This window comes from Polypterus senegalus, chromosome 9 (assembly GCF_016835505.1).
Source record: "Polypterus senegalus isolate Bchr_013 chromosome 9, ASM1683550v1, whole genome shotgun sequence".
Taxonomy (NCBI): domain Eukaryota; kingdom Metazoa; phylum Chordata; class Cladistia; order Polypteriformes; family Polypteridae; genus Polypterus; species Polypterus senegalus.
The window spans coordinates 25,572,334-25,588,794 of record NC_053162.1 but is presented as its reverse complement, the minus strand read 5'-3'; the positions used below and the strand labels follow the sequence as shown (position 1 = coordinate 25,588,794).

General features: G+C 41.6%; 1 protein-coding gene across 2 annotated transcripts in view; it reads left to right on the top strand.

The window, feature by feature from the left end:
- Nucleotides 1–16,461, top strand: part of brinp1 (bone morphogenetic protein/retinoic acid inducible neural-specific 1) — a 621,084-nt gene that overhangs the window by 310,738 nt on the left and 293,885 nt on the right. For both annotated transcript variants that reach the window (XM_039762747.1, XM_039762748.1), the window contains exon 3: nt 12,037–12,227. In XM_039762747.1, coding sequence (XP_039618681.1) covers nt 12,037–12,227 — 191 coding nt within the window. The remainder of the gene's footprint in view (nt 1–12,036; nt 12,228–16,461) is intronic.

Genomic DNA, 16,461 nt, shown 5'->3' with positions numbered 1-16,461 from the left:
CAAGTAATGGTAGCATAATTATAGGAACAATATCTTATGATGAACAAAACAAAAAAAACATAAAAATATGGAAAATAATGATTCAAAAGTGAAAATAAAACATAAAATACACATAAATACCTATCCTTACATAAAAGTCTTTGCCTGTTATTTAGTATTTAATAAAGATCTCTAGTGAAAAAGAACAAAATCACCAGAAGGCAGTTGCTAGGTAACGGCACTCTGTATTGGTGACTTTATGTGTAGTTATTTTTCCTGTGGAGAAAACCTAATAATGTGTGCAATGTTTTGTTTTCATGTGTCTTTGGACAGAAAATATGCAGCATGCCACCATTTTAAAGAGTACTTGCTTTGTTGTGGTAGGGTCCTGGGATGATTCCATTTTCCCTTTTAAACTCTTTACTATGTAGAACTTAACAGAATGCCCTAAATCCCACCTATAACTTTTGTATGTTTATTCTCACCAGCCTGGCTACTGTCAGGGTTGACTGCTACTGTAGTTCAATGAGTCCCCCATTCGTTTATGTCTGTAACCTGAGGAAATTAGTTGGAGTACCAGAACAGAAAGGAGAAAAAAGTTACACATTTATTCATGTATTATGTATTCATATTGCCCAAGAAAACAGAATACAATGAGTGTATCGGTCAGTGTGTCTGTCCTAGTATGTTGATTAGACTTTAGGCCGGTGCCATCTCTTCTCCAGCATGACCTCTGGATGAATTGAATGAGATGACAGCATGGTGTCTGACTAATTGTCCATTCAGTAGAGTGATTTTTTAACCTAAATGTACGCTAGTCCAGCTTTCTTGATGTATTTCCTAGACCAATGGGATATTGAAGTGAAGGGTTAATTCCAGTCCTGCTTCAGCATGACTCAGCCCCATTCCATTCCATGCTGTCTTCCTGATGTTGAAAAACGTGCTCAGATTTCTAAAAACCTAACCCTTACACAGGCTCATAAACTTAAGGGTTTCTTCCTCGAAGAAGGACTCATAAGTGTCCGTGTTCCTGATATTGGGGCTCAAAAAAACTAAAACAATGCTTCTGACATGTCCGCACCCAATTTTAGCAAACCACTCCTGTTATACTGGTTCCTATTAGATTGATGCAAATTTTTCAGTCCCCCCAGTCCAGCTGTTAGCTTGTTTATTTCCTTTCACCTTGGCTACCTGTATTACCCCAGGCTAGCTCTTCAGTGAGTTCCGTTTTGGAATTTCAAACTTATTTTTAAATTTAATTAAAATTCTAAAGACAATATACAAAATATATATCAAGACATATGCTAAATATTATCAGTTCTTTTTTTCTGCTGAACTACTTGACTACAGGGTGCGCACAAAGTCCATATACCCCTATCTTTTGGAGGATTTTGAAAGCTAAGGGTTACCTCTTAGGAATCCAAAACATCTGTATGGGTCCTTCCATGATCTCTGCATAGCCGAATGCGCCGCCAGGTTCTCCTGGTCATGTTCTGCAACATTTGCGGGGCGACTTTCTGGAACGCTGCGCGAACAGCATGTTTCAGTTCATCGTTCGATGAATAACTGCACTGCCGCACGTCTTCTTTGATAAATCCCCACAGTGCATTATCTGGAGTTGTGAGATCGGGGCTTCTCGGAGGTCACGAAAGAGGAGCGGGATTGTTTTTTGATCCTCATCCGATTCAACGATTCCCAAAAACTTTGTTGAGGCGATCACGCACGGTGATTGCGAAATGGGCAGGTGGCCCGTCTTGTTGAAACCAAACACTGTCAAGGACGCCCTGGTTTCTCAGTTGCGGGATGAGCCAGCCATTCAGTATTTCCAGATAACTGATTTGGTTAACAGAACCATCAAAAAAAATAAGGGCCAAACAAATGCTGTGCTGTCATTCCGGCCCAGATCATCACGTGTCGTGAGTTATGCTCAATTTCTGCAAAGAAATGTGGATTTTCTTTTCCCCAGAAAAATACGTTTCGTTTGTGGAAGCTGCGATAAATCGCGCACTTGTCAGAGAACATAACCTTTTCCTTTTCAGCATTTGTTGGCAATTGGTGCAGCATCAGATCACAAGCTTCCTGACGTCTGTCCAAGTCAGCATCCAAACGCTCCTCGATCATGAAAACACTTGTGTCACCCATCGCTTTGTCTTGGAACGACTGCCACGTTGTTGCAATTTCTTGAGCGGCAGCAGGTGGCAACACCAGACAGGATGTCGGAAACACACCTCGAAATACCGGGAAGACTTGGGCTGATGTCCACAGGAACCAGATTGTCATGGTTATTCCTGTAAATGCTCCTAAAGATAGGGGTATATGGACTTTGTGTGCACCCTGTACTTCACAGTGATGTGAACAAAAACATAAATAGAATTGATTTTGCCAGTGAGTTATGGATTATATGTTTTACACAGCCACAGAAAAGAACACAGGTAAACACAGATGCGTGAACGAGGCTTAAAGGGTCAGTATTCCTTGTGTTCCACACCCCCAAAAAATTCTTTAGTTTGTTTTACATTATGCAGTTGTGAAATTTTAGTGTCAGTTTCACACGTCTGTATGTGAATGGAAACTACCTGTTTTGCTCATCACTATTCTTCAGAATCTTTGGTGTGCTAACTTAACCACACCCATTTAATAACAAAAAAAAACAGTCCAAAGAACAGTGTCCCATAGGGCATCCAAAAACAAAGAGTAACAAATGTTTGTTCTCGGATCACAAAATATTTTTTGAGCTCTCAGTCTTAGGATATTAGAGAAGTGTTTTTTAAACCTTTTTCTTGAGACTCAATCTTGCCTTTCTTGGTGTTTTCAACATTCCTGGGGGAGACAATCTAAATATTTTATGTAAAAATCATACTATTGTGCTTTTCTGAATGTAGAATAAGAGAAGAGAAAAAAGACAACTAATTAAATGAGATCAATTATTGTCACAGATTGTGAATATGGTTGGACAAAAAGCCTGCAGCCATAGATGGTCCCCGGGACTGAGTTGAAGAACTCCGATTCAGAGGGTCAAGAGATGCCCTACTTGGTTTGGCATATTCTTCTGATCCCAAGAGAAGCAATACTTGCAGCGCTAGGAGATGGGTTTACACTGTGGAGGAAACCAGAGATACAGTGGCAGTGGCCCCTACTGTTCAGCTATTGAAGGCACTTAAGTGTGCATGCATGGGAACACATATTGTGAAACAGCATATCTATGTCTTTTACAAAAAAAAATGACTATATATATTTGTTTTATCTGTACTTTTCATCTCATTGCCTGTCTCTCTCTATGGCAGGTTTTTATTTCCAGTGCCTGTACACTGAGAATCTTTATAAATTAAGAGTATATTAGCAAATAATTTGGAAAAAGCAAAAATAAAATCAGAAGGATCAAAAAGGCAATCCAAACCAAATAAGTCACAGTACACAGTCAGATCTGAAATCCAGGAGGAGAAGCCGTAATCAAATAAACCAGAAAATGCAAAAGAAAGCAAAATTTTCCATATACTCCACAAACTCAATGATCCACTGCTGAGACCACCTCTCTGACCACAATAAAAAGAGGGAGGACGTAGAAGCAGACCTCCTGGAGTTCTTTGTAGAACATTTAAAGATATTAGACATATATAAATGAAAGCCCTGTGTATGAATGGAGCAGTCTGCTCTGCTCATCCTCAACCACAGCTACTAGATGGCGCATGCATGCACTTTTACATTTTTTCGGCGCTTGCATGCACCTCACTTCTCACTTCTCCCGTTTTCCTTTTTGATCCTCCTTTTTTAGTTCAGCAATGGTTGCAGGACGTGTACGGCACACCTGAAAAAAATCACAAACAGCGAGATCTGGGGATTTTGAAGATCATGGAATGTCACCCCTTCCAAACAATTGTCGAATAGCTACCATCAATTGTCGGGCAGTATGCGAAGTGGCTCCAACTGGGGACTTCTTTTTTAAGGCTGAACCCTTTTCTTCGAAATTACACCCCCATGTTTTAATCTCATTAGCAGACAGGACACAATCATGATATCCTAACTGGTAATAACTCCAAATTTTCCTTTGCGCAGCACTCACACTATCACCATTCTAATAAAAGGCTTTCACAGCAAACGCTCCTTGCGCACCACTCCATTGCTCCATTATAACTAATAGCAAGGGGTTCTAAAAGAGCTCACATTCATTCCAAACAACTGCTGATGCCCTAGGGTTGCCAACGTCTAGTTCTAAAATTTCCAGATTCCCTGTGCTTCTGTACTTCTTAACATAAGTAATATAAGGGGTCATCTAGGTATATTTCATTATATGCGAGTTTCCACTATACATATTTCCTAGAAGTGTATCCTATGTGTAGCTATATTGACCTAAACCTTTATTATAGCCAGTAGATGTCTCTCTCTCTCTCTCTAGTTATTATAGGACATTGGAGATGTTTGATAATGTTATTTGTTGAAGTTGTCATAGTTGATTGCTCAAGCAGTTTCCTTGAAACATGCAGCTGTAAACAGAAAATCAGTTTTTAACTTAAAACCCAGTAGCCCTTTCTAAGTGTGCTTTCTAACTGGAACTTATCACATGTGTTGTATCCATGCCTGCTGGTTTTCCTTCATTTAGGGTTCTGGTTGGAATGAATTCACTGGTCTTTTTACATTTTCCTATTTTTACAAGCCATATATCTACTCTTCTGACTTTTATTAATTTTTTTCAGCAGTAATTTTGTTAGCTTTGTGCGTACTGAGCGATGCCTAATGCAGCTTGACTTACTTTTTTTGGGTTTAGCATCAGTGGGTACACGTCCAGCTTTATTCTGTTGTTTTTGCGTTCACGTGCTCCTGAAAGTGATTGAGCAGCTTGTCAAATGTTTAAAGGACACTTTGTCTGCCATGTATAATGAGGGTGTCATTGAGGTAGATGTTGGCAAAGAACATTATGCTGTCACGGTCTGTGTCCCCAGGCACCATCAGCTGTCTTCTACGACAGATCTCCCTGCTGAAGCTGTTAAGGGCAACAGTATGTCAGGCGCTGATATTTTTTAAATTCTACCTGTACCTGATTTGTTAGTCTTTTTATTCTTTTTCTGTACATGGTTCACATAAAAACGTCCATGATTTTAATTTCTATTATATGTAATTCTATCCCTAATCTCTTTCACTTATGACTCCATTTCTGTTGGCCAGAAAAGTATTGAAACGCTTCACATAATACTTCATTTGAAATCCAGTATTCTTTAGGTCATGTTTACAAATACCCTCCCAACCCTGTACATCTAAGCAGTTTATCTTCACCCAACACACCTTAGTAGATGTGTTTTTAATAACACAGGAAATGTTTCAACTGGAGCACACCCTTCAACCCAACATAACAGTATTTATTCACCTAATTCTTTAAACAAAAGTCAAATCATAATCTTATTTTCTCAATCTTTATATGACACTTTAGACCTGGCCTGTTTTAAATGTATATGAGTCTCTACAGTCCTCAGCTAACATAAACAAACGTATCCCCAATAAATCAGCGCCCCTCTGGTGCACATCCTCCGAATGTTCCTTAAGGTTCTTCAGTGTCCTCTAACAGACATCTCACTCGGCCTGCGCACCATTCAGTATGTCTTAGAGGAATCAATTTAAATGTATTTATCTGCATGGCATTTTTATTTTCCCAGAACAGATAGCAAAACATGCCATACATCTCACTTGATGTACACAAAATAAAGAATTATTACAATGGTAACTCCATGGGAATGCTCATAGACCAAATTAAGTAATAATTTAATTATATATATTAAGGACTTTTAATTTATTCATAGTTAATTACTTCTGTGGATGTTTGAGCGTGTACATTAACTTTTTCTAATTATAGTGTTCTTAATCTTTTAAGAATCTAGGCATTATCAGTGCATACTTACAATGTAACTGTTATACGGGATAGTTAATAAACATTTCTTATTTTTATTCCCAGACCTTGTTTTGTATTTGACTTCCATGATAAATGCCTGTCTGGCACCAAGAATCATGCCACAGCAAAAATCATTGAAACCATATTTCTTCCCCATTCTGGTGTTTGATGTGAATATCAATTGAAGCTCCTCACTTATATCAGCATGACGTTATGCACTGAGCTGCTGTCACGTGATTGGCTTCTTAGATAATTGCATGGATAAGCAGGTGTACAGATGTTCCTAATAATTTGCTCTGTAAATAAATTACATCTTGTACAAAATATTGCTTTTCCTGTATATTTTATCGAACATTATTGAAGTGCGCTTAAGAAGGCGCATAATCTTCATAGTATCAAGCAGTTTTCACTAATAATAGACAATATTTTAAATGGCAATTTCAGATACAGTAAGAGTTGTATATAATGAGGGCCTAATAATGCAGTCAATAATCTAAAGTGGCATTGAGTGCCTTAGTTGTCTTTATATGGGTGTTACAAGTGCTAAAACTAAAGTGCCTGCTTATGAAAGTGTAATATATGTGGTTAGTAACAAATAAAAACCATCATATTAAATTTTATTTTGTTAGCAGCACCAGCCACTTTAATGAAGATCTTGTATGATGCACAGTATCCATGGACAATTGCCTTCATTTATTCTCTAAGTACACCGCAGCCCTAGCTAAAATAAACTGTAGAAATGATAAACCTAAACACTAAATATCGTGGACCACAATGGTATTCAAATGTATTTTGATATGTAACTAGTTGAAATACCAGGAAAATAAAGTGTTTTTTTTTTTAATCGTTTGAGAAAAATATAATTAAAAAAAAAATTAAAAATAAATTAACAAACAATGAAGATTTACTAATGTGCTTGTCTTGCGGTCTTGTGTGTATGCTATCATCCAGTTGACGCTCGGAACCAGACAACTTTATTTAATTTCAAAAGCAACAGGGGCGCAGTGGTCCTCAAACATAAAGAATGCTGGCAGTCACCTCCAGTTCACCCTCTGGTGGTCATTCAGTTGGTGGTTAACTGCATGATAACATGAATACAAGACCACAAGATCAAACCCCCACCATACCCAGAAGGGGGTGATTTCACACCTTCAGTATTTTTAGTCGATCAATGAGAAACGTGTACCAAGTTTCAAAAAAATCGCTCCAGCCGTTCGGACGTGATGCTGGAATATACATACATCAACACACACGTACATTGACTTTTATATATATAGATATTCTTTATATACTGTATATAGATATTTCTCATTTATATGTGAAAATGTAGCTTTAGAAATTAAAATAGTTTTATTATTTTTTTCTGCCAACACACTTCACAGTTGTTGACTCCTCACTTTCCTGATATCATCTTGACTGATATTCTCAGTTTTTCCTTGTAACTTTTGTAGATTTATTACAATCCATCCTCTCTTTGATTATTCCAGTTAAGGAATATATAGGCAGTGAGCCAATCATGTTGTAAACAGGAATCAACAGAAGAAGCAACAGTCTGTAACAGGGCACACTTGCTAAAACTTGCAAAATTTAGATTTGGCAATGAACCCTTGCAGTGTGGCAAGAAATAACTCCACAGGCACCCAAGAATGCCAGGCTGGGAACTGAACACAGTCCCTGAGAGGTGTGAGGCAGAATTGCAAGCTAATAATTAGGAATACATGAGCTCAAGAGATGGAAAGATGGATGGATTAATCCTATATTGTTAGATTTTTGGGTTATATCTGCTTAAATTGGATAATTGTTTAATCCTAAAACATTATTCTTAAATCCTCTCAATTTGTGAATCCGTTCCCAGCAGCAACCAATTTTGTAAGGAAGAAGCCAATAATAGATTGTCCACCACAGGCACTACTTTCATTCGTAAGGACGAATGAGAATCACCTTACTTAATCACTTAAACACCCACATCAATAACGGGACAATAGGGAAAGACAAAAATTCACACCTCCTCCTTGAACCGTCACCTTATCGTGGTGGAGGGGTTTGCGTGTCCCAATGATCCTAGGAGCTATGTTGTCCGGGGCTTTATGCCTGGTAGAACCACCCAAGGCAAACTGGTCCTGGGTGAGGGATGAGACAAAGAGCGGTTCAATAAACCTCCAATGAAAAATAAAAACTGTGGACAACGTTTTCCCTTGCCGGACGCTGGTCACGGGCCCCTCTGGAGCCAGGCCTGGAGGTGGGGCTCGATGGCGGCGCCTGGTGGCCGGGCCTGCACCCATGGGGCTCGGCGGGCACAGCCGAAGAGGTAACGTGGGTCCTCCTCCCCATAGGCTCACCACCTATGGGAGGGGCCATGGAGGTTGGGTGCAATGTGAGTTGGGTGGTGGCGAGGCGGGACCTTGGCGGTCTGATCCTCGGCTACAGAAACTGGCTCTTGGGACGTGGAATGTCACCTCTCTGAAGGGAAGGAGCCTGAGCTAGTGCGCGAGGTGAGAGGTTCGGCTAGATATAGTGGACTCACCTCGACGCACAGCTTGGACTCTGGAACCAATCTCCTTGAGAGGGGCTGGACTCTCTACCACTCTGGAGTTGCCCCGGTGAGAGGCGCCGAGCAGGTGTGGGCATACTTATTGCCCCGACTGGAGCCTGTGCATTGGGGTTTACCCGTGGAGAGGGTGGCCTCCCTCCGCCGGGTGGGGAAGGGTCCTGACTGTTGTTTGTGCGTATGCGCGAACAGCAGTTTGGAGTATCCACCCTTTTGGAGTCTCTGGAGGGTTGCTAGAGGGCATACCTTCTGGGGATTCCCTCGTTTTGCTGGGAGACTTCAATGCTCACGTGGGCAATGACAGTGAGACCTGGAAGGGCGTGATTGGGAGGAATGGCCCCGATCTGAACCCGAGCGGTGTTTTGTTATTGGACTTCTGTGCTCACGGATTGTCCATAACGAACACCATGTTCAAGCATAAGGGTGTTCATATGTGCACTTGGCACCAGGACACCCTAGGCCTCAGGTCGATGATCGACTTTGTGGTCGTGTCGTGGACTTGCGCCATATGTCTTGGACACTCGGGTGAAGAGAGGGGCGAGCTGTCAACTGATCACCACCTGGTGGTGAGTTGGCTTCGATGGTGGGGAAGATGCGGTCAGACCTGGTAGGCCCAAGCGTGTTGTGAGGGTCTGCTGGGAACGGCTGGCAGAGTCCCCTGTCAGAAGTAGCTTCAACTCCCACCTCCGGCAGAACTTCAACCCGCCCCGAGGGAGGTGGGGACATTGAGTCGAATGGGCCATGTTCCGTGCCTCTATTGTTGAGGCGGCTGACGGAGCTGTGGCCGCAAGGTGGTGGTGCCTGTGTGGCGGCAATCCCGAACCCGTTGGTGGACACCGGCGTGAGGGATGCCGTCAAGCTGAAGAAGGAGTCCTATAGGACTTTTTGTCCGTGGGTCTCTGGAGGCAGCTGATAGGTACCGCAGGCCAAGCGAACGCGGCGGTTGTTGCTGAGGCAAAACTTCGGGCATGGGAGGAGTTTGGAGAGGCCATGGAGAGCGACTTTGGACGGCTTCGAGGAGATTCTGGTCCACCGTCCGGCGTCTCAGGAGGGAAGCAGTGCAGTGTCAACACCGTATATAGTGGGGATGGTGCGCTGCTGACCTCGACTTCGGGCGTTGTGGGTGGTGGGAGGAGTACTTCAAGACCTCCTCAATCCCACTAACATGCCTTCCAATGAGGAAGCAGAGCCTGGGGACTCTGAGGTGGGCTCTCCCATCTCTGGGACTGAAGTCACCGAGGTGGTCAAAAACTCCTTGGTGGCAGGGCCCGGGGTGGATGAGATCGCCCGGAGTTCCTTAAGGCTCTGGATGTTGTAGGACTGTCTTGGTTGACACGCCTCTGCAACATCGCATGGACATCGGGACAGTGCCTCTGGATTGGCAGACCGGGTGGTGGTCCCCTCTTTAAAAGGGGACGGAGGGTGTGTTCCAACTATAGAGGGATCACACTCCTCAGCCTCCCTGGAAAAGTCTATTCGGGGTTCTGGAGAGGAGGGTCCGTCGGATAGTGAACCTCGGATTCAGGAGGAACAGTGTGGTTTTAGTCCTGGTCGGAACAGTGGACCAGCTCTTCACCCTTAGCAGAGTCCTGGAGGGTGCATGGGAGTTTGCCCGACCGGTCTACATGTGTTTTGTGGACTTGGAAAAGGCATTCGACCGTGTCCCTCGGGAATCCTGTGGGGGTGCTCGGGAGTATGGGGTACCGGACCCCTGATAAGAGCTGTTCGTCTCTGTACAACCGTGTCAGAGCTTGGTCCGCATTGCCGCAGTAAGTCGAGCCCGCTTCCAGTGAGAGTTGGACTCCGCCAGGGCTGCCCTTTGTCACCGATTCTGTTCATAACTTTTATGGACAGAATTTCTAGGCGCAGCCAGGGTGGTGAAGGGGTCGGTTTGGTGGACTCAGGATTGGGTCACTGCTTTTGCAGATGATGTTGTCCTGTTTGCTTCATCAGGCCGTGATCTTCAGCTCTCTCTGGATCGGTTCGCAGCTGAGTGTGAAGCGGCTGGGATGAGAATCAGCACCTCCAAATCCGAGAGCATGGTCCTCAGCCGGAAAAGGGTGGAGTGCCCTCTCAGGGTTGGGGGAGAGATCCTGCCCCAAGTGGAGGAGTTCAAGTATCTCGGGGTCTTGTTCACGAGTGAGGGAAGAATGGAGCGTGAGATCGACAGGCGGATCGGTGCGGCATCCGCAGTGATGCGGGCTCTGCATCGGTCTGTCGTGGTGAAAAAGGAGCTGAGCTGTAAGGCAAAGCTCTCAATTTACCAGTCGATCTACCTTCCTACCCTCACCTATGGTCATGAGCTATGGGTAGTGACCGAAAGAACGAGATCGCGAATACAAGCGGCTGAAATGAGTTTCCTCCGCAGGGTGTCTGGGCTTTCCCTTAAAGATAGGGTGAGAAGCTCAGTCATCCGGGAGGGGCTCAGAGTAGAGCCGCTGCTCCTCCGCATCGAGAGGAGTCAGATGAGGTGGCTCGGCATCTGATCAGGATGCCTCCTGGACGCCTCCCTGGTGAGGTGTTCCGGCACGTCCAACCGGGAGGAGGCCCCGGGGAAGACCCAGGACACGCTGGAGGGACTATGTCTCCCGGCTGGCCTGGGAACGCCTTTGGGATTCTCCCGAAGAGCTGGAAGAAGTGGCGGGGAGAGGGAAGTCTGGGCCTCTCTGCTTAAGCTGCTGCCCCCGCGACCCGACCTCGGATAAGCGGAAGAGAATGGATGGATGGATGGAAAAATTCACACGGACACAGGAGGAACAAACAAACTCCGCATAGTCAGTGACTGACGATCTCATATGCCAGGAGGCAACAATGGTCACCACTGCACAGATTTACTCCCCTGATTGAGCCAAATTTAATTAAATATTTGGATTATATAGTCGGATTAAAATACTAGCTAAAAAGGCTGACTGTATCATATTTAAAGTTAATGTTATTCAGTGAAATTTAGATATGGAAACAACCTTGAAAGGTCATTTGAAAAGCCAGTTTCCCATAAAGTATATGAAAAAAAAAAACAAGTTATATTTTCTGACTGTATCCTTTTCCCAAATTTGGAAAACATCTCTGCAGTATTCTTCACGTCTGTTTTATGTTTATTCACAAATGGACATTTATTCATTTCCATTCAGAATCAATTATATAATCATACATCATCTGTTACCTCGTATAGTGTATATATTACCTATGCAGTTTAGTTCAATTTATTCACATTAAGTGCTTTTCTACATATAACCCTGTCTGTCTATCTATCTATCTATTTATCACATGGAAAGTTCTTTTGGAAACCAATAAAAGTTACCCATTTGTTCAGTTGCATTCAGAATCTATTATATAATCCTACATCCTCTATAACATCATATAGTGTATGGTATAAATATCCCATTTAGTTCAATTTATTAATATTAAGTGCTTTTCTACCTATAAGCCTATCTATCTATCTATCTATCTATCTATCTATCTATCTATCTATTATGGTGCCCTACACATCTATTTTTTATCTGATCACATTAATTATTTTCATGCAGGATTAAATACTTTATTTCTTCTCATAGGTCAGCTTCAAAATTGTCGAGATAATTAAAATGCATTGCCTATTTTACTGACCACTTTTTTTTATTTTATCTTTTAGAGAGTTTGCCCGTTGGAAGGTGAGGAATACAGCCATTGAACGGAGGGATTTAATCCGCAATCCTGTCCCTTTAATGCCAGAGTTCCAGAAAAGTATTCGCATGCTGGGAAGAAGACCCTCCACACAGCAGTTCATTGATACCATCATAAAAAAATACGGGACCCACATACTGGTATCAGCTACCCTTGGAGGTACAGCAAAGTGGCTTCTTATTCACTATAAACCTGTATCTTGAGATTTATTTCAATTACTGTAGAAATAAAAAAAAGAATCTTGGGAGCCCATTATTCCTTGACAAATTACAGCATGTTAAATCTGTACATTTAAAAGTATTACTAATGTATTATTTTACTTCACATATTCAAATTCAATTGAATGAAGTTTTGTAGTGCAGCGGTACATCAGTCTTAAAATACAAAACTTTAATAACTATATATATTGAATTTTTTTACTAGTGCAAAACTAAAGCTGAAAACATGTAACTTTATAAACATTCCTGCATTAACTTCCTCACTGTGATCAGAAATATGAGGCAATTTTGCACTCAACAAGATGTGACATGATTTTTGATGAAATCCTTCTAACTTAAAACACACAGCTAACTTAATTTTCCTTTAGAATTGTTACACCTAGAAGAAGTATGATTGTAGGAACAGACTGCAGAACTTTAAGCTTATTAGTAAGCATCCAGTGATCGAGCAATACTGAATTTGGAACAAACCCTGCAAGTTTCATATTACAAATTTAAAAAAATGCAAAACTATGCAATCTTGTATCCAATGAAATTCATCCCATTGGCCCATGAAGCAAAGTATTGAGTATGGGGTGTATAAAGAACTCTTTTCCTCCAATATTTAGATCTCATATGCAAGTTACTGGTAGTGCCAGTCCAGGGACTACAATTACCATCAGTCACAGGAACATCCTGGGGCTGATGGGAGGATGCTTTATGGTCACATACAAAATTTAAATAACACTTGCAAAAGTAGGACCTCATCAAAGATTGCTACAGCATTTTCTTTTCATTTAATTTGGATTACATTACCCTTTTGCCTCATTGTAGTTTATGTTTATCATGGTTAGTTTGCAAAAGGCACTTCTCTTAGGTTTATTTTCATTTGGACCTTTTCCGAGAAACTTACTTGAGTGTATGGTGTTGCCAAATCCTTAAGAAGCAGTATGCACCTTTCTTTCCACCTCTGAAAAAAAAATTTAAAAATTGCAACAAACTCTTCTCAGTGTGTTACACAGTTGTGGTATCACATGTGAAAAAAGTTTTAGCATAAATTTCATGAAACTGTATGTGAAAGAAAACTCTGCTGTATTGCACATTGCTGTCTATTAAACTTCTCATTGTCATATTTTATGTAGCCTATATTATGAGATTTGGATCGACGGACGTAGACAGTAAAAGCCTGGTGCATGATGGTTAAAAGTGCATATAGAAAATTCATTGCACTCAGCACTTTCAGAATTTTGTAGAAAGAGAAGAGGACAAAAGATGGCATTACTAACTTTTACTGATTGTAGACATCTATTTAAATCCATTTTATGATGAGGCAGTAATCAGTTTGATATACAGATTTGTAGCTATTTTAAATTAATATTGAATCATCCTTATATTATTTTATACCACTGCTTTCTAATAGTACTTACACCCTTCCTCCATAGGCCCCCAACTGTTGATGCTCTCTGTGATCCATGAATGTAGCCTATTTTAATTATAGACTTCATGACATAATATTGGGATGACAGGATGATGTAATTCCAAGCTTGCTTAAAGTGGATTAATAAAAAATATTTTAGACAGCTGCAATGTTGTCTTTTCCACTGTATTTATTCACCAAAACCTTCATACATATCCTCTACTTGTACTGTGTAACTAGTAGGGGGAGTCACCGAGCTTCAAAGCACATACACAATAATACACAACACAATGACAGGTTCAAATAATAACCAGGCACATTATATAATGAAGCACAGCCAATAATCATACAGAAAATTGGTACTCTTTCTTCTCCTTCCACCTCCAGCCGAGCGACCTTATATACTGGATGCGGAATGGCTTCTGGTGACCCGGCATGGCTTGTGGGGAGCACTTCTGAGTTATTTGAAAACCAGGGCAGTCCTCTCCCAACGGCGCCCACTCGCAGCACCCAGAGACCCTAACAGGGTTGCACTTCAAGACTCCAGTTCCCATTAACCCCTTGGGTGTCCAAGCTGGGATGCCTCCAGTGGACCACTGCCACATAATGAATAGAGGATGAAACTGCTTCTAGCCTCTGGTTTCTACTAATCTATCCCCTGGCACCTTCCATCTTGGAAATAGGTCATGCCAAGATGTCTGTCTGTCCACCATGGCATTCACAACTCATAAGTCTCGCCCGGAGGAAACCCACGCAGACACAGGGAGAACATGCAAACTCCACACAGGGAGGACCCGGGAAGCGAACCCGGGTCGCCTAACTGCAAGGCAGCAGCGCTACCACTGCGACACTGTGCCGCCCAATATCTCTTTTTAGTATAATGTAAAATGAAAATGAGATGGCATTGCCCTGTAAAATGCAATAAATATAGATTTTAAACAGATTTTTGGATTGATAGTAACTGAAGAAATAAATCATTATTTTTGATTTCCTTTTTTATTATTCCTGGCCTCTTTTGATCCATAAACCTTGATAGCCTGTCACTGGCTATGTGGCATTTGCACGTCTGTCCGCTGTCTGAATGAGTTTATTGTGGGTTCTCTGGTGTCATCCTACTGTATTTCCAAAAGATTTGAATGTTTGGTTAAAAGAGAGAATATGATTCTTTATAATATTGTACTTACTAGAGACTATCTCAAATCCCTAATCTATTTTGAAAACTTTAATAAAAATATGCTTGAATAAGCCTGTGCTATTCTTCCCGTAAAACCCACTCAAAATCAAAACCTGTGCTACCTTCTTCATAAATACATCCTGTTTTTGTCATGAATGTTTTTTCATTAGTGATGAGCGAATTGAACAGAATTCACTTTGCCGTGAGTTAGACAAAATTGCGAAAATGTGTGGGTACTTTGCCAAACTTGGCAAACTGCATTGAAGTCAATGGGCAAGGAAGAACTGAAATAGTTTTGACTAGATTATAGTGGTGCAATGGTGTTTTAAGTGTCCCTGAGGGTCAGAGAAGCATCTGCCAACTATGCTGACCTGATTATCACAGCTAAAAATATGACATGATCTGTGAGGCAGCAATGCCAATCACTGTGCCAACCTGCCTCAAACAAGACACAGACAGAATGATAATCACATGCAAAATATAAAAAATGGACGCAAACTAGCAATAAGCAAAAAGCGGACAGAGCAAACCTGCCTTAGTGTCTTGGTGACTGGAGTCACAGTTCCACCGCTGGCTGGTGCTCAGTCTGTATAAGGGAAGGAGGTACAGTTAGTTTCAAGGCAGAAAAGTTTGTCACATAATCCACTTGTCAACATCTTCATGTAAAATTTAGACAATAAAAAAATTTGTTTGAAATTTTGTGAAAGTAATCAGCAAAGAAGGGGAAGGATTTCAGTATCTGAGACAGATGTTTCCATAAATAACTGATGACAAGATTAAGGAAGGCATTTTTGTTGGTCCACAAATTAGACCCGTCATCAATGATAAGCAGTTTTAAGATCTGCTAGTGGGGCCAGAGATAACTGCATGAAAGGCATTCAAGAATTTTGTTCATAATTTTCTTGGCAACTACAATGCACCAAACTACATTCAACTGGTTGACAAAATGCTTCAAATATAGAAAACCATACAGTGCAACATGTCGCAAAAGATTCATTTTCTGCATTCACGCTTTTGACTACTTCCCTGCTAATCCTGGTGCAATCAGTGACAAACATGCCGAATGGTTTCACCAGGACATTGCAATGATGCATCAGCACAATTGAACTAATACAATGCGTTAGCTTGTGGTGAAGTGTCTCCAGGGTCAGTGGCGATGCTCCATTTTTCAAGAGAAGGGCTCAGATGCTGTTAAATGTTTAATGTGGAAATTAGCTGATTACTATTTGAATTTGCAATCAGCACATTCAGTCCCCACTGATGCTCCGTGGGTCATTTGTGAAAGTACCTACACTTATAAGGGTAAAAATAGAATAGAAAGAGAAGAAAAAAACAAAGAAATCAAGGAAGAAAGTTCTTTGAAAAGGGAACAGTTTGTGAGTGGCAAGCTGATCAGGGAAACCACACAGAGTTCCGCTCGACGGGTGGATAGGATTGCTCCTACCGAACAGCTGAGAGTAGGTGCAGTTGAGTTCTTTAGGCATCCTGCAGGCAAGGTGGATACCATTGTAAGGTGGCTGAGAAGGCAGTCATTTGGGAACCATGTTTCTGATGTCTGAGCTCTGCTGAGTATACTTAAGTGATGGGTGAGCAGGGTGACCCAAG